We start from the raw sequence: 23,918 nt of genomic DNA on the forward strand, positions 1-23,918 counted from the left end.
CCATTGCATGTTGTGACTGACCCTCCTTCAAATAGGATGCCTGCAATATCAAATTAAACCCAACCCAACATGCCTTTAAGAATGTAGACATATTGCTCTTCATATAACTGTTTAATTGTCCGGCTTCTTGTGTTTGTCTCTGTCTTTGTAGAGAAATAGAAGCAATATTTTCTTCCCCATCTTGCTTAACAGCAAGTTTTTTGAAACCAAGGTAAGTGGCTGCATTCAAGGCGGGGGTGTTTGTTCAGAAAACTGGTGGCAAACAAGGCGTCTCGCTCTCTGTGTATAGCATCTGACATGTGTATCTCTTCTTCCTTCTCTCCCTCTGTCCTCTTCCACCTCAACCTCCATCAGGTCTGCTTTGGAACTTGGCTGCTGTATAGCTGTTGATCTACAAAAAGCAGGAGAAGTATTCAAGGAGCTTACTCAAAAGGACTGGATTGCTGGCAGAGTATAAAGACCTCTTTCCTAGTAACAGTATTTTGAGGTGTTTTGTGTGCTGAGGTTGGGAGTAACTAGTTGTGGCAAGGCTGGTGGTGTTGATCCCTCTTACTCACCCAGGTCTTGCAATGAGGCGCAGGAGGCTTGGAGCACCCCAATCCCTCTCCCCTCTCCTGTGCAACCTTTACTTAGTGTATATGCTCTCCCTCTCTTTGGGGAGGCACTATGGAGTACTATATTCATCTGAATCCAAGACTAGGGTTTTTTCAGGTTCTTTGATGTCAGAAAACCTGTGTGTGTGTGTGTGTGCGCGTGTGTGTTCAGAGTCCTCTTCTTTTCAGACAATATGGCTATAACCTGTATTTTTAAGGGGATCCTTTTAAATTCAGAGTCATCTATTTGGGTCAATACAGTAAATCTGCTGCCCACCTCTTCCTACTTACTGATGCTGTAGCCCTACGGATAGCAGAGTTGCCTAATTTTAAGCTGTGTGGGCTGGCATTTTTGGCCTCAGCCATTCCTCTGGAGTCCATCTCTATTAGCAGAGTGGGAGAGGGTTGTCAGCCATGCCTGCCGTAACGTGCTGTTTTCCCAATTGGCTGCAGGTTTGTTATTCTCTGCTGAACCACCTGATTCCTGCCCTCCCGCTGAATTCTCCTCACCAGGAGGCTCTTTCTAGCTTCCTCCTGCTCCCTGAGTGCTCTGCAGCCCTTGAAGCACAGAACCTGAAGTCCTTGGCAATGCCCTTCGCCAAAGCCATCAGTAGCATGAGCAAGCGCTCTTTGGAGATTCTAGGTATGTTCAGAGGATTCCGTCATTTTCCTCCTTGGCTCGAATCGGACATTACATTCCTAGTTTCCAAACCATGGTCCAGAGACCCAGAAAGTGCTGTGAGCTTGTGTGTTTCTTCTCTTTCTCCCTCTTGCACATGGATACAGCCTCCCCTGAGTGGTTTGCAGTAGTCCCAGTTCAGATGTAACATCAGGCTATGGCTGTGGTTATCATTTACTGAAGCTTGCCCCTGCAGATTGCTTGAAACTATAGTTTGGAGATCTGTGTGTATACATAGGAACATAGGAAGCTGCCGTATACCGAGTCAGACCATTGGTCTATCTAGTTCAGTATTTTCTACACAGACTGGCAGCGGCTTCTCCAAGGTTGCAGGCAGGAATCTCTCTCAGCCCTATCTTGGGAGAAGCCAAAGAGGGAACTTGAAACCTTCTGCTCTTCCCAGAGTGGCTCCATCCTCTGAAGGGAATATCTTACAGTGCTCACATGTGGTCTCCCATTCAAATGCAACCAGGGTAGACCCTGCTTAGCTAGGGGGACAAGTCATGCTTACTACCACAAGCTTCTTCAAGCAGAAACCTTTGCTCCAGATCAGTTTAGCACACATCCACATGATCTAACACCAGACCCCCTGCTAAAATGGCAAATTGGCACCTTTTCAAAGTGGTGGTTCTCTTTATTTAGCAGGGGGAGAGCAACTGGCCCTCTCCACCCCCAGCACAGTATTCCTCCAGTGACTGTTGCTGGTGTCTAACTTTGTTTGATTTTAGATTGTGAGCCCTTTGGGGACAGGGATCCATCTTTATTTGCTTTTTATTTCTCTATGTAAACCGCTTTGGAATTGTTTGTTTGAAAAGTGGTATATTTATTTGTAGTAGTAGATTTCCAAGCTGGGGTGACTGAAAGTTTTGAGTTGGCTTGGGATACTTTCCATTACATGGACTGTGTTTACAGCTCTAAGAAGGCTAGAAACTTGCCTTTTAAAAAAATGAGTGGTGATTCTCAGGAATGTGAATCTTGTGCCTTCTCCCCCTGCACTTCCATAGGATTTTGGTATTGTATACACCTAGTCCTGCCTATGCCCTGGGTTTTGTAGATGACGTCGTCCATGCATGGGAGTTGGCCCTGGAATTCAGCATCATGAAAATCCTCTGCTTCATTTGGGGAAATAAAGTGTGTTTGTGAAGAAAGGTTTCTCTTTAAATCTTGTTCAAAGACTTCATTTTGGGGTTTAAAACTCCGGTAACTGAGCGGTTGCTTTGTCCTAACTGGGACAAGGATTGGTACGATCGCGCTTCTAGGCCTGAGATTCTACAATCTATCTTTTTGCAACTAAGAGGGTTAACCTCCTGATCCCTTAACATCTCAGATTCAGGAAGTACAGGTGAAACTCGGAAAATTAGAATATCGTGCAAAAGTCCATTAATTTCAGTAATGCAAATTAAAAGGTGAAACTGATATATGAGACAGACGCATTACATGCAAAGCGAGATAAGTCAAGCCTTAATTTGTTAGAATTGTGATGATCATGGCTTACAGCTCATGAAAACCCCAAATCCACAATCCCAGAAAATTAGAATATTACATGGAACCAAGAAGACAAGGATGGAAGAATAGAACAATATCGGACCTCTGAAAAGTATAAGCATGCATATGTATTCAGTACTTGGTTTGGGCCCCTTTTGCAGCAATTACTGCCTCAGTGCGGCGTGGCATGGATGCTATCAGCCTGTGGCACTGATGAGGTATTATGGAAGACCAGGATGCTTCATTAGCGGCCTTCAGCAATTCTGCATTGTTTGGTCTCATGTCTCTCATCCTTCTCTTGGCAATGCCCCATAGATTCTCTATGGGGTCAGGTCAGGCGAGTTTGCTGGCCAATCAAGCACAGTACACTGTATACTTTTCGGAGGTCCGATATTGTTCTATTCTACAATCCTTGTCTTCTTGGTTCCATGTAATATTCTAATTTTCTGGGATTGTGGATTTGGGGTTTTCATGAGCTGTACGCCATGATCGTCACAATTATAACAAATTAAGGCTTGACTTATCTCGCTTTGCATGTAATGCGTCTGTCTCATATATCAGTTTCACCTTTTAATTTGCATTACTGAAATTAATGGACTTTTGCACGATATTCTAATTTTCCGAGTTTCACCTGTAGGTATGAATAATGTCTTATGCTTTCATTTCATCCATTAATTGCATGCAAACTGTTCCTTTATTTTACTGTCTTAAACTAAACTTTTTATTATAACTTGGGACAGTGCTGGCTGTTCTACCATGTTAAGGCCTACTCACAACTGCTTTGGCTATAGCTACACAAAGGCTCTAGTATTTTGTAGGGTTTCCCTTAGACCTCAGGGAATACTCGTGTTTGCACACCTAAACATTCCCTTGAGCATTTGGGGGGATTCAGGGTGTCTGCCTGTAAAATGGCTGCCACTAACAGCCAGATCCCATCAGGAGTAATTGTGCGATGTAGAGGCTGAACAACTAAGGCCTCGTGTGCCAGATTCTTGACAATGTTTCCAACCCCTAAGGCCCTGAAGAGCAGCTTTTGGAAGTATTCGCAATACTTGGTGAAATCTCAAAGCCAGAGGTGGGGTGAGCAGGATTTCCAGTGCTGAGAGCATGGGGAGTCTGATGCATGCAGTTAGCTGCTATTTAATATATGTTGTTACCAAGTAGGCTATGACAGGCTATACAGAATTGAGAAGAGATCAAGGAATCCCAGGAAGACCTCATCTGCAGACCTCATCCTTGCTTCTCTTCTGAAAAAGTCTTTCCTGGACAGAGAAGCAAGGATGAGGTCCGCAGATGTTGTGGGACTGCAGCCCCATCATCTTCTGCCATAATGGCCTTGCTGTCCCTACAATGGGAGTTGTAGTCTGCAGATATCTGCGGACCCAAGGTTGGAACCCCTGCTGTCATACGTTGCACCTGTTAGTTGACTGAAATCGTAAACCACTTTGGGAGCCTGTCATGGCTGGAAAGTAGAGAATAAATAAAAGGAGGGAGGTTATGATGGGAGAGAGTTTGTTGCAAATAACAGTTTGGTAGACTGGAGTGAGAAAGGGAGCCAGGTAGACCTGCTGTGACTAGTGTGTCCCCCTTCCATAAAAATCCTAGCTGAGTGGAGAAGTGCTTAGGATTTTATATACTGCTTTTCAACTACAACAAGAAGTCCTCAGAGCAGTTGACGCTGAAAAATCAAGATGGTTCCCTGTCCGCAAAGGTCTCACAGAACAGGTGGGTAAACGTGGCCCTCAATTGTTGTTGAACTAGAATTCCCATCATTCCCAGCCTGGGGGTGTTGGGTGTTGTAGTTCAACAACAAAGCTGGAAAGCCACATTTACCCACCCTGGTCTAAAAAGAAACACAAGGGAGTCACCAGCAACAGCCACTGGAGAGATGTTATGCTGGGGTTGCATAAGGACCATTGCTCTCTCCCTGCTAAATATAAAGAGAATTGCCCCTATGAAAGGTACCTCTTTGCTCATTTAGCATGGGAGAAAACGGTGGGTGGGGGGTGCGATCTCTAAAGATCATTCTTAAAAGCTGAAGACTTTCATGTTTTTCCTTCTCTTTCAGAGAAGTATTGGTTGTTATTGCCAGATTCTACTTTTGACAGAGTAGTTCAGATGCTTAAGAGAGCAGTGATATCTCAGCTGCCCTACTACTTGGCACATCCCCACTGCTTGGAAGTGGTTCCTGTCCTGGAAGTGCTTAAAAAGCTATACAAGGTAGGTGTGCCTGGTAACTCATACGTTCTAAGCTGAGAATCCTCATGAAGAAGATAGAGCTTGACTCACATATCAGTTAATTAATTACAGTCAGCAGATTAGAGTAGAGTGACTCAAAAATTGTTCTTCAAGGTAAACAAGAAGGCTAATTACAAGCTCCAGATTAGCAACTTCTACATAAATGAAATTTTGAAGAAAGTTGGCCTTGAAGATTTAAGAAGATGGTACATCTGGATTGAGAAGTCTGTAAGTATTTATTACACTATGCTGCCTCCAGGCTGCAATCGCTGTGCTCTTGCATGCACATTCCACAGAAAATTTTCAGGAGTGCAAACATTCCTCCTGATCTTAGGAGGATCTTCTAGAACGCGATGGTTTTTGTAGAAGGCCCCAGATTCAGTCCCCCAGCATCTCCAGGTGAAAGGATCTTTGTTAGGTATTGGGAAGGACCTCTGCATGAGATCTTGCAGAGCTGCTTCTCTTTGGAGTGGACAGTTCTGGACTTGATGGACCAATGGTCTGATTGATAAGGAGCCTGCTGAGCATGCAGAATGTCCCAGTTTCAATGTCTGGCATCTCCAGGCAGGGTTGAGATAAATCCCTGCCTGAAGCCCTGGAGAGCCACTGCCAGTCAGAGTAGATAATACTGAGCTGGATGGACACAATAAATCGCAGCTGCCTGTGTTCCTAGGAGGTGGGTGAGCATATCCTCGTTTGTGGAGTAGGTGGATCCCAGACCCTGCGCCACCGTCTTCTTGATCAAGAAGGTGGGGTGGAGATCAAGCTAAGTCACAGGTGTGCCACTACTCCCAAATCCAGGCAAGCAGTGACCTTTGCTGCTACCAGATCTCTTCTACAGAGACCGCAGGTGGCACCTTCTACTAGGGATGTTCCCGGAACCACGGTTGGGCGGTTCAAATGCAGCGGGGCTGCTGCTTTAAGGGCGGGGGATGGTGCACTTACCCCTCCCGCCGCTTTCCCCCCACCGGCGCTCGTTGCTGTTAAAAGCTTTCAGGGCGGCAGCCTACCGACCTGCCACCCCATTGCCCTCCTTGGCCAGAAGTGGCCAGAAGCACACACACCCGGTACTTCCGGCCAAGGAGGACAACGGGGCGGCAGGGAGGTACACTGCTGCCCCGAAGGCTTTTAACAGCAACGAGCGCCAGTGGGGGGAAAACAGCAGGAGGGGTAAATGCACCCTACACTGCCCTTAAAGCGGCACCCCACCTTCCATAGAACTTCGAACCGGCCCCGTGTTCGAAACGGAGACCCGTAAAAGGGCCTCCAAACAGGTCTGTGCACATCCCTACCTTCTACCACACCTTCCCTGGCCAGTAGCAAAACTCTCCTCTATCTTGCTTCCTGGGCTTGAGGAACACTAAGATCTGCTGTCCCTGACAATGTTCCCCTGTGGTGTAGAAGGATGCTTCCCCTCTTCAGTTGATCTGGAGAGGAGGAAGAGATTAGATTATCTTGTCCAAATATTTTTCCCTGTCTGTGGTCTTTTTGGCTCCCTAGCAAGTCACCATCATGCTTCCTGGTGCCTTAGGTTAGATCCTCTTGTCTGACTTGGTGGGCAAATAGAGGTGGTAGGGGTTGTAATTCAGTGGTAGAGCATCTGCTTTGCAGGCAGAAGGTTCCCCAGGTCAATCCCTGGTACCTCCAGGTAGGGCTGGGGAACGCCCCTGTCTGAAATCTCAGAGAGCTGCTATGAGTCAGAATAGACTATACTGAACTAGATGGGCTTGCTATAAGGCAACTTTCTGTGTTCCTAGTCTTTTCCGCTCTAGTTGAAATGTGATCAGTAGGAAGGATAGGCTCGAAAGGGAAGGAGGCAGCTGAGAATAGTTGTAAACCCTGCAGAAGTTATGGAGCCCCAAAATAAAACCCTCCTCTCCCATTAAGAGGGGATTCCTGTCTTGTTCTGTGTGTAGCAGGGAGAGTGGGCGGGCAGTTTCAGATGTAACAGCGCCTGTGGTTGCCACTGCCCTGGGAGTGCATGTGTGTGCAATGCCCCCTACCCACTCACCCACAGCACCTCGGGTTGCCCCTGCAAGGGGATTGAGGGGTCCCACCCCCCTCTCCACACAGGCCTCTACTTCCTTTATAGGTTCTGATATGCGGAGACTGTCCGTGTTGTCTGAACCCACCCACCTCAGCATATCCTGCTCTACTTGCCTTGGGAAACCCGCTATCTGTATCAAGATGTCAAGAAGGTGGCAGATGTTGGGTTCCCTGAGGGAAGTAGGGCAGGATATGTTTGAATTGGAAGATTCGGATGACACGACCAGTCTAGGCATGTTGGAACTGAAAATGGGGTGGGTTTGGGGTGGGGCACCTGCACACCCAAGGTGGTCACAGCCTCGGGTGCTACCAATACTTTGGAACCCGCTATATGTCTATTTTGAGGGGAGGTGTTTAAAAATAGCCCTACCTATGAAATCTGTTGGGAGGAGTTGCTTGCTTCAAGATCTCCTCCTTGCATCTAAAGACAAGGGATCCTCAACCTTGGGTCCCCAGAAGACGTTGGATGACAACTCCCATCATGCCCAGCCACAATAGCCAAAAGCATTGTGGTGGCAGATGATGGGAGTTATAGTCCAACTACATCGGGACCCAAGACCCCTGCTTTAACCTGCTCCACTCCCCTTGCCTGAAAAAGAGTACAACAGTATTTGATGCACAATGGAGATCCCGTGTGGCAAAGAAAACCGGCAAAAGAGAACCCACACACCTTTTAAAAAAAGATATTTCTACATTCTTCTGTCTTTTACAAGCTGCCTGTCCCTGAGGATAAGTATCCGGTCTCTTTCTGCCGCTTTCCTTTTGTCTTCGATCCACAGTCCAAGATGTGGATATTCTACTGGTCATCTCATTTCCAGCAAGAGGTAAGGTGTGAGATCCAGAAGGTTGTTGGACTCTCCGGTTTGCTGTTTTCTCTCTCTCTCCATTGTACAGTGGGGTTCTAGAGTGTCATATTTGTCGCTGTTGAGTCTCTAGCCTTCGGTCAACACTATGAAATGGTTCAAGTGGCACTCTGTATGTCAAGAAGAGACAAGGAGGGAAAGCAGGATTGCCCCTGTCCAGTAGACTTCTCTCTCTTCAGGCATCCATTTTAGGGCTGTAGCTCAGTGGTACGAGATTGGCCCGGGTCCAGTCCCTGGCAACATCTCCAGGTAGGGCTGGGAAAGATCCTTGCCTGAAATTCTGGAAACATTATTTGAGCTAGATGGGTTGATGCCTTGACTGAAGTACAAGGTCCACTCCTGTCAGGGGAGTAGCTAGCCCGCTGGCGGGCCGTGGCAGGCGCCCCGATAGCCCCGCCGCCTATGTCAGACACGGGATAGCCACACCCCCGCATCTGAATTCAGACATGGGGACGTGGTCTGGCTTCTGAATGGAGCCTTGAGGCTCCGTTCAGGATCGCTGCAGCAGTTTAACTGCTGAAGGGGTCGCGCGGCCCTTATAAAATAATAAATACATATCAATTAAAATAAAAACCAATTAAAGGCAGGTTAAATTTACAATTAAAACTAGATGGCATTAAAAGCCAGGCTAAGAAGGTTGGTCTCCGGGTCATCTTGGAGAGACCACATTACTCCCTTGTTGATGGAGCTACACTGGCTACCAATAGGTTTCCAGGCAAAATACAAAGTGCTAGTTATAACTTATAAAGCCCTAAACGGCTTAGGCCCTGGGTATTTAAGAGAACGTCTTCTTCGTTATGTGCCCCACCACCCATTGAGGTCACTTGAGGAGGTCCGTCTCCGGTTACTGCCAGCTCGTCTGGTGGCCACACAGAGACAGGCCTTCTCGATTGCTGCCCCAAGATTGTGGAATGCGCTCCCTGCTGAGATACGATCCTCCCCATCTCTGGCTATTTTTAAAAAACATTTGAAGACCCATCTCTTCAGCCAAGCCTTTTCAGCTTTTTAAATTTGTAGGTTTTAATTCTATGCTGTTTTTAAATTGTTAAACTGTTTTAACCTTTTATATTTGTTTTAATTGTTTTTATATCACTGTTAACCACCCAGAGACTAAAGTTTGGGCGGTATATAAGTTAAATAAATAAAATAAATAAAATAATAATAATAAAAAGGCTCTCCTAAAAGAGAGAAGATAGCCAGAAAGAACTACCGTATTTTATGGACTATAAGACGCTACAGAATATAAGACGCACCTTAATTTTAATCCAGTTTTTCAGAGTTTTAACATATTAAACTGTTATCAAAACTGTACCGAAAAGTCCGGCTAGCTCCAGGAAAGGACTCTCAGCCTTGCTTCAGTTTGTTCTCCTTTCTTCTTGCCTCAGATAAGTCCTCTTTCAATTGCTCCTACTCCATTCCTTGTTTTCTCTTCAACCTCGCTTCTGACCCTATTGAAAAAAAACACCACCTCTTTCGTTTTTGAGCTTTCCTTCTCCTCACCAGAATGCACATACTTGGGGGGTGGGCAGGCAGGGGTCATATGAACTTCCAGAGGAGGGAGCGGCCACCACTTCGGCTCTCCTACTTCTTTGCACTTTCTTCAGCTGAACATGTTTGCAGAAAGTAAAACAGGAGGAAGAGCTGATAACGATGGTGTTGCTGGTGGTGATGTAAAACTTGCATGATCCTCGGAGGCCACCGGCGCAACAGGGGAGGAGGAGGAGTCCACAGCCCAAGCGGCGGAGGGTGAGCTGGAGTGGCAGTCCTCAGGCGGCACGGGGTTAAAAGAGGGTCGCCCCAAGCCCCTGCTTTAGCATCGGTACAGGCTTTGCTGGGGGATACCCCCCCCTCGAACCTGTTGGGCAGTTACGAGTATAAGATGCACCTGAATTTTGGCGGATATTTTTCGAGGGAAAAAGTGAGTCTTATAGTCCATAAAATACGTATAAAGCACGGCTGCACAACTTCATCCCCCCAGCCGGTGTTGGACTGCAAATCCCACCATCCCTGACCACTGGTAGCTGTGGTTGGGGATAATGGGAGTTGTAGTCCAACAACAGCTGCAGGGCCGAAGTTGCACAGCCCCAATATAAAGAAACCCAGAGAGAGAGAGAGAAGAGAGACTGGCCCTCTTTGCTGTGCTTTTAGAGTGAATTGAGGAGGAGGTGGTGACAGCAGAGGCTCAAGGAGAGCAATTGGGGTGTGTGGAGGCTTTAATAATCTGCGACTGGCATTCTCAGCTCTCCATTTACAGGGTTCACAAGTGGTCCCCATTTGAGACGTGTAGCTGCTTAGATCCTGCATGGGGCCTGTATCATGTGTTCTCAGAAAATGTCCTGAGATAATGCCCTTGAGCGGGGCTTAATGAATGCTGAATGGGTTCCCCGAGGCCAGACCTTTCCTATTGTTTGGGCTCTCTATCCTGGCAATCTGCCTGGCCCTCTGCACACTTGTGTGATGTTGGTTTTCCCTGTCGCTTGTTCTTCATGCCTGTTCTCCTCCTTTGTTACAAGTGCATTGGGCCACCCTAGTAGGCTTTGGGGATGTGGGGGGCAGCAAAATGTTTGACTGTGTGGATAGCCATCTTCTTCTTTTTTTAGGGGAACCATGCTAGCTTAAACCTAAAGGTCTGTATGGTACAAGCCAAGTGTTATGAAATATCTGCTATATTTTTTTCTTACAGATCAGCAATTGTAAATAGATAATCCTTACCTGTAGTCACTATTTTCCTTGCTTCCCCACCCCAAATGCATAAAGGCAAATGCCAGACAAGCATTACTAAGCAACCGACTGCAGAGCAGTGGCGAGGCCCCCAAGTTGCCTGTTTTTCTCCTCCGGGTGCAGCGCCATAACCTTGTGGAAAGCACCTTGCGCAAACTGAGTCGGGTGGAGGATTCCTGCCTGAGATGTCAATTGATGGTAAACTGGCCTGTTGACACTATCACTATCCCCTTTGTGTTGCTCAGTGCTAAGCTCTGGAACCTGTTGAGATGCTCTTAGCAGGTAGATCCAGATGGAGTGGGGAAGAAGATGGCTCAAGAGTTGCGTGCAACTTGCAGGGAATTAAGAGTGTGGGTTCTGGGCTGTTTGGGAAAGTAAAATGATCACAGAGTTGGAAAGAGCATAAGAAGAGCCCTGCTGGATCTGGCCAAGGCCCATCCAGTCCAGCCTCATGCAGCAGCCAGTCGGGTGCCCATGGGAAGCCTGCAAGTGGGGAAAAGAGGGAAGGCAACATGGCCATTGTAGCTTCTCTGAAATATAGTTCCATTGTTGCTGCAAAGATGGGTTAGGAAAAAAACCTATATGTATTGGATTTAAAAATATGAATATGACTAATATTTATATGCTGCTTTTCAATAAAACTTCCCAAAGCGGTTTTCATAGATATAAATAAATACATAAAATGGCTCCCTGTCCCCAAAGGGCTCACAATCTAAAAAAGAAACACAAGACAGACAACAACAACAGTCATTGGAGAGATACTGTGCTGGGGGAAATTGCAATGATTCACTGAGAATCCTAAATAATATTTATTAAACACTGATTTTAAAAATCTTCAAAATGTGTATACAAATGTTTCAAAATAGTATGACACATTCAATAAAGTGGTTTTTAAATTGGCATTTCATACAGTTTTGACAACCAATCCATAAAAGCAGATTTTCCAAATTGACAATAAAAATGCATCGAATCAAAAAGTAGTAGTAGATCCGCAAACAGATTAGAACTGTGGGTACGCGGCAAAGGGACTATAAATAGTGGTGCAGCAACAATGGAGTCCCCAAATGTCCATTTGGAATTGATCTTTTTGCAATTTGAAACTTAAGTCCATGTATATCTCTCCGCTTACAATTTTTACCACACATTTGGATATACATAGGACTCGATCTTTTTACGGTGGTTCGCAATTTGAAACTTCATAATTCCAAATGGACATTTGGGGACTCCATTGTTGCTGCATCACTTTGTTTGCCATGCGCCCACAGTTCTAATCTCACTGCAGATCCATGACCAGAGCCTTGTGAGAGCAATGGTGGTCCCAGTGAGTGGAGGGTGTAGTGCTTGTATTTCCCTCCCCCTCAGACTGTGAGGTCAAACACTATTGTCTCAATTTTCCTTACAGGTTGAATTTGAAGGAGAGATGGCGAGACATGAAGCTGGAGGGGTCTTACTAGAATTTTTTTGGTATCTATTTGAGGAGATGACACATCCAGAATATGGCATGTTCATGTACTGTGAGCACAATTCTCCAATGTGGTTTCCTGCCAAGGTAGGTGGATGAAGGTGTGACCCAATTCAAAGAATCTCCTAGGCCAGGAACAGGCAACCTTGGCGCTCCAGCTGAATAACATAAATTGTGGCTGGTGGTGATGGGAGTTCAACCACCCCTGAAGAGCTGAGGTTGCCTACTCAAGTTCTTGTAGAGAGGAGTATAAGCGTGCATATGTATTCAGGACTTGGTTTGGGCCCCTTTTGCAGCAATTACTGCCTCAATGCGGCGTGGCATGGATGCTATCAGCCTGTGGCACTGATGAGGTATTATGGAAGACCAGGATGCTTCATTAGCAGCCTTCAGCAATTCTGCATTGTTTGGTCTCATGTCTCTCATCCTTCTCTTGGCAATGCCCCATAGATTCTCTATGGGGTCAGGTCAGGCGAGTTTGCTGGCCAATCAAGCACAGTACACTTTATACTTTTCAGAGGTCCGATATTGTTCTATTCTTCAATCCTTGTCTTCTTGGTTCCATGTAATATTCTAATTTTCTGGGATTGTGGATTTGGGGTTTTCATGAGCTGTACGCCATGATCATCACAATTATAACAAATTAAGGCTTGACTTATCTCGCTTTGCATATAATGCGTCTGTCTCATATATCAGTTTCACCTTTTAATTTGCATTACTGAAATTAATGGACTTTTGCACGATATTCTAATTTTCCGAGTTTCACCTGTACAGATATCTGCATGTGTTTGCATAATCGCACCCAAAGGTCCCTACCACTGGGCATGGGGACAAAACAATTGTGTCCAGTGGTAGGGAACCTTTGGGTGTGATTCTGCACATTCAAGCAGGCAGCCTGGACAAGCCCTGGTTAGCAACTGATATTTTATAGGAGCAGTGCTGTCAATTTAGCAAGAGCTGAAGAACCAGCAGTGTTGCCCCCCCTCCACCTGCCGATTCACTCCCATGCAAGCCAAGACCAGCCAAAAAGCTCCCCCAGGGTGAACACTAAGAGAGACTTTAGCATGGCAACTTTTTGTTGTGTATAGGAGTGAGCAGATAAAAGCCATAACAAGAGGAGGGCATAGCCAGAGCTTCAGTTCCTTTTTTGTACTGGAAGCAGGGGGGTGGTGATGGTGTACATGCATAAAGAACCTATTGCCTGTGTCCCAGTTTGAGAGAGAGAGAGAGAGAGAGAGAGAGAGAGAGAGAGAGTAAATGGCCAGGGTGCATAAACTGTATGTACAGGAGGACCTTGCTTCTCACAGATCCAGAATCTGCAGTTTCACATATCCGTGTTTAGGTTATTTGCAGCTGACTACGGTATGTGTGAGGAAAGGGGGGGGGTTAATCAGTGTAACCATGGATCAGGGGTCACTGAAAATGACCTTGGAGGTAATTTCCAGCCACCATTTTGAGCGCAGGAGCCATTTTGTGGCTTGTTTTCAAAGAACAAAATGCTTTGAAATCACAAATTTCTGCCAAAAAATGCCAGGGTGAAGACTTTTGCGGGGCATTGCTGCAACACTAGGTTTCCACAGAGCACGGTAGGGCACTTTATTTGACTTGGGTGTGTGTGTGTGTGTGTGTGTGTGTGTGTGTGTGTGTGTGTGTGTGTTTGTCTTGCCTGGTGTTTGCCATTGCCCTGCCCTTTGGAACCTAACCCCTAGATTTCCAAGGTCTTGGTATTTGTGGTTCCGATATCCATGGAACTAGCTGAGAATGGAACCCCCTGTGAATATTGAGGTCCCCCTGTATGTGGAAGCAGCGTTTGGCATCTGGGACTATGCTGGGGGCAAGATGGGAATTCTTTGCAATCCTGCTGTTGTGTTGCTTATACAGGAGGACCTCAACATTTGTGAGGGTTCAGTTCCCAGCTACAACCACAGATATGGAGATGGTGGATATTGAGTCATTGGGAGTTATGGGATCGCGAGGGTTAGGTTTCTGATCGTCTGGAAATCATTGAAATTACCAAAAATCAGCCAAATCATGGGGGGAAATGTGTGGAGGGGTGAAGTTCCCTACCATGATTTGCTACTCCCCCTGAGTTATGCTGTGACCTGGAATGCCCCCAAATTAGCCAAAAATGGCAATTTTCTTTCTTTTTAAAGAAACGGAGCCATTTTGAGGCTTCGAAACACAAAACTGCAGCCAGAAATGACCTCCACAGACTCTTCCGGCCACCCCCAACCCGCGAATGACAGATGACGTCAACGTGGTTTTCTCTCTCTCTTTTCTCCCCATGTATGCCAAGGTTGGGTGTCATGTATGCAAAGCCACAGATATTGAGGTCCTCATGTACTATATATGTGTGTTTTTATGTATTGTAACTTGTTGTAGGCATAATACCTTACAGAAAGTTGGCGAATGAATGAAATGATCTTGTGTTTCTGTTTGTTATTGCAGCCTTCAGTAGAAATGAACAAATACTTCCTCTTTGGGCTCCTCTGTGGGCTCTTCCTCTTCAACAGAGTTTTTGTCTATGTGCCTTTCCCACTTGCTGCCTTCAAAAAACTGACAGGCCAGAAACCTTCCCTGGATGACTTGAAGGAGCTGAGCCCTGTCTTAGGGAAGTAAGTAGCTGAAATTCTCTGAGAACATCCCTGTATTTCCCATCTCCTATGTCTCTTGGCTGGACCAAGTTAAACATCATAACTGGATTCCGTAGAGGTGTAACACCTTTTTGAAACTTACAATAAAGGCTGTTTTCATGTTTAGCCAGAAGTTTTGGCAGAAACACTACAAACCTGATGGAACTACAGTCCTGAGATAGATTTAAGAATGTTGGAATCTGTGAAGTTCTACAAGTCTCAACCTGAATTCATTTAAGTGTCAACTTCCCTGGTGATTGTCATTTGCTTCTACTCTTATGGACAAAGTACATATATTTACTCTAGATTGGGGGAGCCAGATCCCTTCCCGAATTATGAACCCCATATCTCTGTCAGTAGCTTTTGCACAGAGTACCCTTTTCTGTTCTTTCCAGCTGCATAACTGGGGAGTCTGGCTAATAGGGATTGAATGGGGTTGCTTCCCCCCCCACCCCTGCAGTTGCACAGTGGTGGGTATTGATGAAAGAGATGCTCGTTTACAGCTTGAGCTGGAAGGCAGTACTCTGAAAACAGCTCCATATTCTAGAACAGGGATTATGGGGATTATTCTACAACCCTTCTCCATAGGCTTTCTTTGTTCCTTATCACAGTAGCTAATGTGGAAATGATTCTGTGGCAATTTGAGCTGTGGAAAAGGGAAGATACTCCTGTAGCAGATTAAAGCCTTTGTCTCAGAGCAAGCTCACATGATGGGAAGAATAATGCTGAATCATCCCCTCTGAACTTTCTGAGCAAAGCTTCTCAAATTTTCCTGTGGTGTTGTTTTTTGGTAGGTTCTAAAGGCTACCACCATCACCCACCAGTAGCAGCTGGTGGAGGGGCAGCTAGAGGCACCTTTAAGAGTAAAAGAATAGGTGCTTACCTCCACTCTTGCCACACCTGAACACTTCTCGGAGAAGCAGCATGCCGTCAGCACCCCCTGTGGCGGGGGATCACCTCCGTCACTCACCTGGCCACGGGTGGGAGATCAGCTGGGTGGCTGAGCCAGGTGGGTTGCTGAGGTGATCTCCTGCCGCAGGAGGTGCTGGTTGGCACGCTGCTTCTCTGAGCAATGTTCAGGTGCGGCGAAAGTGGAGGTAAGCACTATTCTTTTACTCTTAAAAGTGCCTCTTGCTGCCCCTCCACCGGCGCCCTCACTGGCTGCTACTGCCACCCACTTATCGACAGAGCTTAAATCCCCCCCCAGGCTTGGGGTTGAATCCCAGGGGAAACACTCTTTTGTGATTAGAAAAGTGCAAAAATCTTCCACATGTAAATCTTCTGCAAGCCTACATGTGATGAGAAAAATTGATAGCTGCTGTGCCTGAGGAGACTTGTTTGCACCAAAGAAACCCCCTTTCACATGCCCTCCTTCTCCTGAGTTAAAAACCCCACACAGAGAGGCTTGTAAAAGAAAAGAAAAAAAAGAAAAAAACAGTTTTATTCAAATGTCACAGACTGCTTCCATCCAAGGCACTCTCACCTTTTAGTTACAAGTAAAAATACTCAGATTACAAGAATACTTCAAAAAGCACTCCGAATGATGCTGGGGTGGCACACGTTAAAAATCGTGGTTACCCAGTTGCAAGGAATAGGTTTGTTAGAAAACACTAAAGCACCTTTAAAAGCTTACAGAGTCTTTTGCAACGCCCTGGCTGGATGGGCGAAAGCTAGTGTTGCTTAGTTTAGTTACGTTACAGGTAAGCAATAATAGCCGGGAAGTAACTTGCCTAGGGAGCAAGAGGTTGCTGGTTCAAATCCCCACTGGTATGTTTCCCAGACTATGGGAAACACCTATATCGGGCAGGAGCGATATAGGAAGATGCTGAAAAGCATCTCCTACTGCACAGTAGATGGCAATGATAAAACCTTCCTGTATTCTACAAAAAAAAAAAACCCACATGGCTCTGTGGTCGCCAGGAGTCGACACTGACTCGATGGCACAATTTTACCTTTATCAGGAATATGCAAAATACTCACAAAGGTAACTGAAGGTCTAACGCACATTCTGACTACATAAACTTTCCCCTAGACTAGCTTCCTGAAGCCAAAAGCCCTGGCTTCCTTTTTTTTCTTTTACTCACACAACTTTAGTAGAGGATTCAAGCTTCCTGGCTTCCTAGGACCTGCAGAAGGGACATTCTCTTGCAGCCAGTCCTCATGGCCACATGTCTTCCTGTCTGCACTCCCAGTCTGCTGCTTCTGACAAAGAAACTCTCCTTCCTCCCAATGGCTCTCTAGGTCCCACCCACCCAGTGTGCTGATTGGCTGATCCTGGAGTTCACCAGCCTGTCAGTCAGAACAGGGTTCGTTTCCATTTAACTCTTTAGGGGAGGAGTGGCTGATCACCACAGCTCCCCATGCCATCTTAAAACATAAATGCAAAACTTGCCCTCTGTAGTTGACAGCCCAGTTTTTCAGTGGGAGAAGAAGGTGGTCCTTGGGGGACATAGCTGCGTGTTCTGCTGTGTTTCTTTGTTGCACAGTGTTGTCATAAGGAATTATGGTGACTTGTGTTCCCTCTAATGGGATTCCCAGATGTTGACTACAACTCCCATAATCCCCATGCAAAAGTCATTGCAGCTGGAGATTCTGGGAGTTGTAGTCGTCAACATCTGGGAATCCCTGTTAGAGGGAACACTGGCCAGGACCCACCACAAGTTGAAGAGATTGGGGAGATGCCCGCACATGATGTGTAGTAGCCAAATGCCCACCCCACTTAGCTGAACAATACTGTTCTGGCATATGCTGAGATCACTTTAAAGGTAAAGTGTGCCATCAAGTCGATTTCCACTCCTGGTGCCCACAGAGCCATGTAGTTGTCTTTGGAAGAATACAGGAGGGATTTATCATTGCCTCTTCCTGTGCAGTATGAGATGATGTCTTTCAGCATCTTCCTATATCACTGCTGCACAATATAGGTGTTCCCCATAGTCTGGGAAACATACCAGCAGGAATTTGAACCGGCAACCTTCTGCTTGTTAGTCAAGCATTTCCTTGCTGCACCACTTAAGGTGGTGAGATCACTTTACAAAGTGATTTTCAAAGTTTTTTCTTTTTCCTTTAATAAGGAGTTTACAGGCAGTTCTTGATTATGAGCATGACGATATTGAAGAAAAGCTTCAGCTGTGTTATTCTGTGAGTATCTCTAAAAGCTTTGTAACTCATTACACTGGTATTGTGCATTTTCAGGTGGTAACATTTTGGGATTAATGGGTTGATTTAGCATATTTGTATACTACCCATTACCGACATCTCTAGGCAGTTTACAACATGTTCATGTAATTGCAAGCAACCAGCTGCTAAAATTCACTTTGTCTCATTGCCTTAGGTTCCCCTGCCCCTTTTACCCTGCAATATGCACCTTTATGGTGATATCTTTTGCAGGGAGTCTTCAGTTTGGTGTCAATGTGGATTTTGAGAGTATTTTCACAAATGATGCTAGTGGCTCCTATTTTTTCTTTTCATTATTTTCAGATATCCTGGGACAACTTGGACATAGATTTAATTCCAAATGGCAGTTCGGTAGCAGTGAACAATACAAACAAGTATGTCACAAAGACTTGTTTCTTTTCTTAGATTCACAGCCACCCCAGTGCTCGGGGTGGATAATGGGCATTGTGCATTAATAACTTGGAAGGCCCCTTTGATTTGGATGATAGGGCACGTAGAAGAGGAAAGTAGGAAAAGACAAAGGCCTACATCCAGACTTAACACTGTGCTCGCACAACAAAGTTGTGCTAGTGCAAGAAGGTCACAAACACAAAGCTATACTATAAATCATGGGGATTTTCTGAATTGCACTATTGTGCAAAACTCTTGAGTAATGCCACAGGTTGCACACCTTGTGCATGTGCAAAGATGTCTGTTCAAGTGCAACACTGGTCTGGAACACAAGCTCCAGGCTTAGCGCAGCTAGTTAGCACAATCTTCTGCCATCTTGATTAAAACCCTAATTCTCTTTTACCAAATGTTTGGCGCTACTGATGCAAAATGTACTATGGCAGATCGCCAGCGGGCCCTGAAGTGGGAATTCTCTGAGATCCTAGGAGTAGTTACAATTTTTCCAATAAAGAAACTTTTCCTCTTAATAAGCAAGTCTAAAGAGCAGTGCATTATGTAATATAGAATACTTGCCTGGTACTGGGAAGAGCTGAATATCATTTTATCCTTGACAAATTTTATCCTGGATGATGCCAAAGTTGCACACAACAATATCCCTCCCTCCCTCCCCCCAGGAAATCTTGATAAACTTACAAAGAAGTTAGTTTTCATTTAATATTTAGTTTCTTGGAAACTGGAACTGTGCTGTTCTCTCTACTAATGCAAAGCTGCAGGTCCACTAATGACTTGCACTTATTTCTTCAAAGGAAGGATTTTGTCAACAAATACGTGGATTATATCCTCAACAAATCAGTGAATGGAGTCTTTGAAGAATTCAAGAGAGGTTTTTATAAAGTCCTTGACAAGCGGATTGTTGGCTTCTTTGAGCCTCAGGAACTGATGGAAGTGGCAATTGGGAATGAAAAATATGACTGGGACAAACTGGAAAAGGTTGGTGGAAGGAGAGATGGAACTATGTTCTGAGACCCTATTAAATGTTGCTCTACTATAACAAATATTTTATATACCACTTTTCAACAAAAGTGCTCAAAGCAGTTTACACAGAAAAATAAACACACAAGATGGATCCCTGTCCCCAAGGGGCTCACAATAAAAAAAGATACATAAGATAGACACCAGTGTTAAAGGTGAGTTTTATACAACACCTTTCTAAGCTCCCCCTGGAGCTTTCCAGGGGCATTTTGAGGCAGATGAGTGGTGACTTAGAGATTCCCTTTTTACCATTGACAAAGCAGAAGATTTGAATAAAAAATAAGGTTTTATTAAGGTGGATAAAGCATAGATATTGTTACAGATTCTAAAAGACTTGTTTTCTCTCAAACCAAATACATATAAATAAAGCATGTTTCCATACTACCTGTAATTTAGTACAATACAGTTTCCATACTTATAGTAATTCCAGTTAGTAGCTGCAGAGCAGCACAGCCCAAACTGTATAAAAATCAGATTTCAAATTCTGTACAGCTTGCCAGTGTTCAGATCCTATGCAGTTTGTATTCATGCAGAATTCATACTTACCTCCTGCAGCTTGAGGGATGGTCAGTCTCTCAAGTGACAGTGCACTAATCTTCAAGGCAGGGTCGGTCTCAGTAAAATGGTGCGCTTCATCCCTGTGTTTCGATCTTGGCTGAGGAACCCCTCGCAAAGTGTGTATCAATCTTTTATAGCACGCGCACACACTCCATCTGTGTGGACTAAGCAAAACCAGAAAAATAGATCCTACTGGCAGAATCTGGCAATCATGATGTTCTGCCCGTTCTTCCACATAAGGGGGAAATTCCAAGAATAGGGGAATGATATTAACAATTTTTAAAATCCCCCTTTCTGTTTACGCATGTTACTCTCCCAGTCAGTTTAACCGTCTCTGTCTCCAGTTCCTTGAAAGCTGCTCTAGTGCACTGATTTCTAAACGGCAAAGCACAAACTGCAAAGCACAGAATTTCATTCCAAATATGCAGACTGTTTTTCTTAGGAACTTGGAGACTGAGCAAAGGTCACTCTGTTCCTTTTTGGCAAGCCAATTCCTTACTTAACTATTTGACCGCTGTCTGTCTCCACAACCACATCTGGATTTCCTCTCAACAAAGTTCTATTCTGGGTGGCTGTGAACAGAACGGAGTGCAAGAACAGATTGTCATAGGATTACAAAAGGCCCAAAAGTTCTAAAGCAAAGCACCTAGGCCTGAAAATCCGAATCATTTCACATTGCCAGCAACAGCCACTGGAGGGATGCTGTGTTGGGGTTGAATAGGGACAGTTGCTCTCGCCCTGCTCAATAAAAGGTGCCTCTTTGCTCAGTTTATTGCAGGCTGCATTTGTACATGTATCTGTTTAATTTTGTGTTCTTGTTCTCTTGAAGAATACTGTATACTGGGGGGTATACAGTGCCGAACACCCTACCATAAAGATGTTCTGGGAGGTTTTCCATGAGCTAACTTTGGATGACAAAAAAGGCTTTCTGTGTAAGTATGAAATCCTGCAAGCAGTTGTTTTTAGCCTACTTTCCAGAAGGCTTATAAGATCACCCGGCCTTGTGTGTATGTGGTCCCCCCATCCCCATCAACTTGCCCCTGGACCAATATGTAGCATAGTGGTTAGAGTGTTGGACTAGGACCGGGAAGACCAGAGTTTGAATCCCCATTCAACCACGAAACTCACTGAGTGGCTCTGGGCCAGTCATGTATCTCTCAGCCTAACCTACCCCACAGGTTTGTTGTGAGGATAAAAATAACCATGCACACCACTATGAGCACCTTGGAAGAAAAGCGGGATAGAAGTGTAAAAATAGCACTTAGCACTTACATTTATATACCACTCTATAGCTGGAAGCTCTCTAAGCGGTTTACAATGATTTAGCATATTGCCCCCCAACATTCTGGGTACTCATTTTACCGACCTCAGAAGGATGGAAGGCTGAGTCAACCTTGAGCCCCTGGTCAGGATCGAACTTGTAACCTTCTGGTTACAGGGCGGCAGTTTTACCACTGCGCCACCAGGAATAATCTACTACCTTGAGATATCAGTTTCTGGCTATTACCTCTATGTACCACTTACTTCACCATCCTGTTGAAATACTCTGAACATATTTGGAAATGTCTGGATCTTTTCTAACTCTACTCATGAGTTGCCTAATCATTGCTTTTTCTTTCAGTATTTGTTAGAGGAAGTGATCGAATCCCCGTAACAGGAATGGACTCGGAGAAGATTACAATCCACTCACATAGGCTACTCACAGAAGATCACATCCCTGAAGCCCAGACTTGCTTCTCTATTTTGTTCCTGCCGCCTTATTCTACAAAAGGAAAACTGAAGGAGAAGTTTCTCCAAGCTATTGAGAACAATCGGGGCTTTGGCAAACAGTAAACCTGACGATCTGTATTGTGAGTTTTGCACGGCACACTTTGCAACTTAACCTCTCTCAGATATGAAGAAAGACTGCCTTGCCTTATGTGGGATACCATTCGCTGGCCTGTTAATGGGACTCTGGTCAATTGATTGTCAGTGGTTTTTCTCAGTTCTAAAGCATTGCTTTTTATTTGCTGGTAACCTGCTTTGCTACGTTAATAGTTAACTAAACTAGTTCCATCTCTTACTCAAACAGATATTTCGACATCTTGTCTCTTTCTCGAACATTGGCACCATTAATTTGGCTATTCCTCAGAATCCAAACAAAGTTCCTCCCAAACATTTGCATTTCCCTCAGTCAGATTAAAAACAGTACTTTTTTTTTTCTTGGTGAGAATTTTAAAGCTTCCATCACAAAAGTGCAAAGATTTGAATGTAAACTGACATATAGTGCTACCGTCTCACCTGGATTGGAAATGTTGATTAGTGTCTTTTAACATAGTCAGTGGTGATATGTGAATCCCCACTTTTTAATCTGGTCACCTGTGTCTCCACTATTACCTTCACCATCCTGTCCTCTTGCTCCCCTTTGCTGTGGAGAAGTTTCTTGTCAATTGCATGACCACAGTGAAGGCCTTTCTTCTGGATGCTGCAGAGATTAGGGTAAAATCCTAGTCGGTGTTTGCTTTATCTTAATTAAAAGATCATGGTGTATTCCAATACTGGTGTGTGCACAGTCTTTTTTGCGGGGGGTGGGTGAGGGAGGAGAACCCCAGAGTAGTAGTGACAGCATGGGGAAAGAGGGGGTGTCTATAAAACCCAGGGGGTGAGAAAGAGAAATTAAGTTCAGAAAAGGCATCAGTCTTCTCTGCTACAGGGAACTGCTTGTGGAGTTCACACTGTCCACAAAGAGAAGGGGGGAATCCCACTGGGGGGGGGAGTCCTGCCCCCATTGAACAATACTACCCTCCATTCTGGACTGTCTGTTTCCAGGTAGGGACGTACCTTTAAAGTATTGGAGCCCGAAGACTGATGGAGCAGTTTCCAAAGATGGTTCTTTTCCATAGGTCTGGCAAGAGGGGATCAGTCTTGGCTAGGCTTCCCTGTGCAGCCAACTCTATTGAGCAGGAAGGGGTCTTGAAGTATCAGGGGAGACATGTGCTTGTTCAGATTGTGATGCTTTGACCAGGGCTTTGTACAATCTCTTCCAAAATGCTCAAGAGCAGTTAAAACTTAAGTTTTGGCAGTCCTTTGTGTAGACAAAGCACAATTGCCCCAAGGCAGGACTAGCACTAGTATAGAACTAGCAACAAGTAAAAATAGGTTGTCATCATCTGGAAACACCTTTAATTTTAATGGCATAACAAAATTCATGTATAGCACTGTTCCAGTTTGGTGAGACAGAGTTTCTCAACCTTGGGTCTCCAAGTGGTGTTGGACTACAACTCCCATCATCTCAGCCCCAATGGCTTTTGGTGGTGATGGGAGTTCCTATGACCCAACATCTGGGGATGCAAGGTTGAGCATCCTTGCAGTAAGATGTAACCAATGTGCAGGAACAGATTGCTGAGCATGTCTCCTGCTCTGAATTAAAGCTTGCTGTGTGTTGTGTTAACCAACTTTATGTTTTGGCTTCTTCCCACCTGTGACAGGGTGATGTCCTATATGGGAATCTCTGTCTGAAGCAGCATGCTACTTCACTTGTAGAGCTACCCACTTCTTCCTTTCATCTGAGACAGAGAAGAAAATCCAGATGCTCTTCCTCCTTGATTATATTTCTCTAAAGGAAGATGACCTTCAGCATTCACAACTCTTTGAGTTGGGTTTAGGCTGCAATCCTAAACACGCTTACTAGGGAACAAGGTCCACAGAACACTGAATGTTGCTTCTTGCATAGCACTAGGTGGTCTTTCAAGTTTCTCAAATGCCTTGAAGGGTCTTTGCTACTGTATATTGTTGTAAACTTCTGCAGTTCGTAATGTTGGACATGCTTTTGTCATTTCTATATAAAGATGAGCTTAAATATAAACCTGTCACTGGTGACATGCTACTCATTTTAAAAACCAGGTGAGGAGATCTTCCCAGAAAAGTTAATAGGGCTATCATGAATTCGTTGGTGTTCAAACAATTATTTTTACTGCCAGCTACATATGGCCTGTTGAGAAGGAACTAGCTACTTTTAATAAAAACCCTTTGCTTTTTAAGCCCTTGCTGTTGCCTTCATCATAG

The 23,918-nt window shown here is 44.9% G+C and overlaps 1 protein-coding gene across 2 annotated transcripts in view; it reads left to right on the forward strand.

Moving 5' to 3' along the window:
• LOC128326562 (probable E3 ubiquitin-protein ligase HERC6) overlaps window positions 1-22,409 on the forward strand; it is a 43,436-nt gene extending 21,027 nt beyond the window's left edge. For both annotated transcript variants that reach the window (XM_053253630.1, XM_053253631.1), the window contains exons 10-23: window positions 152-211; window positions 355-451; window positions 1,047-1,236; window positions 4,826-4,977; window positions 5,110-5,223; window positions 7,755-7,865; window positions 10,662-10,823; window positions 12,028-12,174; window positions 14,536-14,702; window positions 17,792-17,858; window positions 18,198-18,268; window positions 19,091-19,274; window positions 20,704-20,806; window positions 21,496-22,409. In XM_053253630.1, coding sequence (XP_053109605.1) covers window positions 152-211; window positions 355-451; window positions 1,047-1,236; window positions 4,826-4,977; window positions 5,110-5,223; window positions 7,755-7,865; window positions 10,662-10,823; window positions 12,028-12,174; window positions 14,536-14,702; window positions 17,792-17,858; window positions 18,198-18,268; window positions 19,091-19,274; window positions 20,704-20,806; window positions 21,496-21,707 — 1,837 coding nt within the window. In that variant the 3' untranslated portion in view covers window positions 21,708-22,409. The remainder of the gene's footprint in view (window positions 1-151; window positions 212-354; window positions 452-1,046; window positions 1,237-4,825; window positions 4,978-5,109; window positions 5,224-7,754; window positions 7,866-10,661; window positions 10,824-12,027; window positions 12,175-14,535; window positions 14,703-17,791; window positions 17,859-18,197; window positions 18,269-19,090; window positions 19,275-20,703; window positions 20,807-21,495) is intronic.
• Window positions 22,410-23,918: the final 1,509 nt, after the last annotated feature.

Source organism: Hemicordylus capensis, chromosome 5 (assembly GCF_027244095.1).
Source record: "Hemicordylus capensis ecotype Gifberg chromosome 5, rHemCap1.1.pri, whole genome shotgun sequence".
NCBI lineage: Eukaryota > Metazoa > Chordata > Lepidosauria > Squamata > Cordylidae > Hemicordylus > Hemicordylus capensis.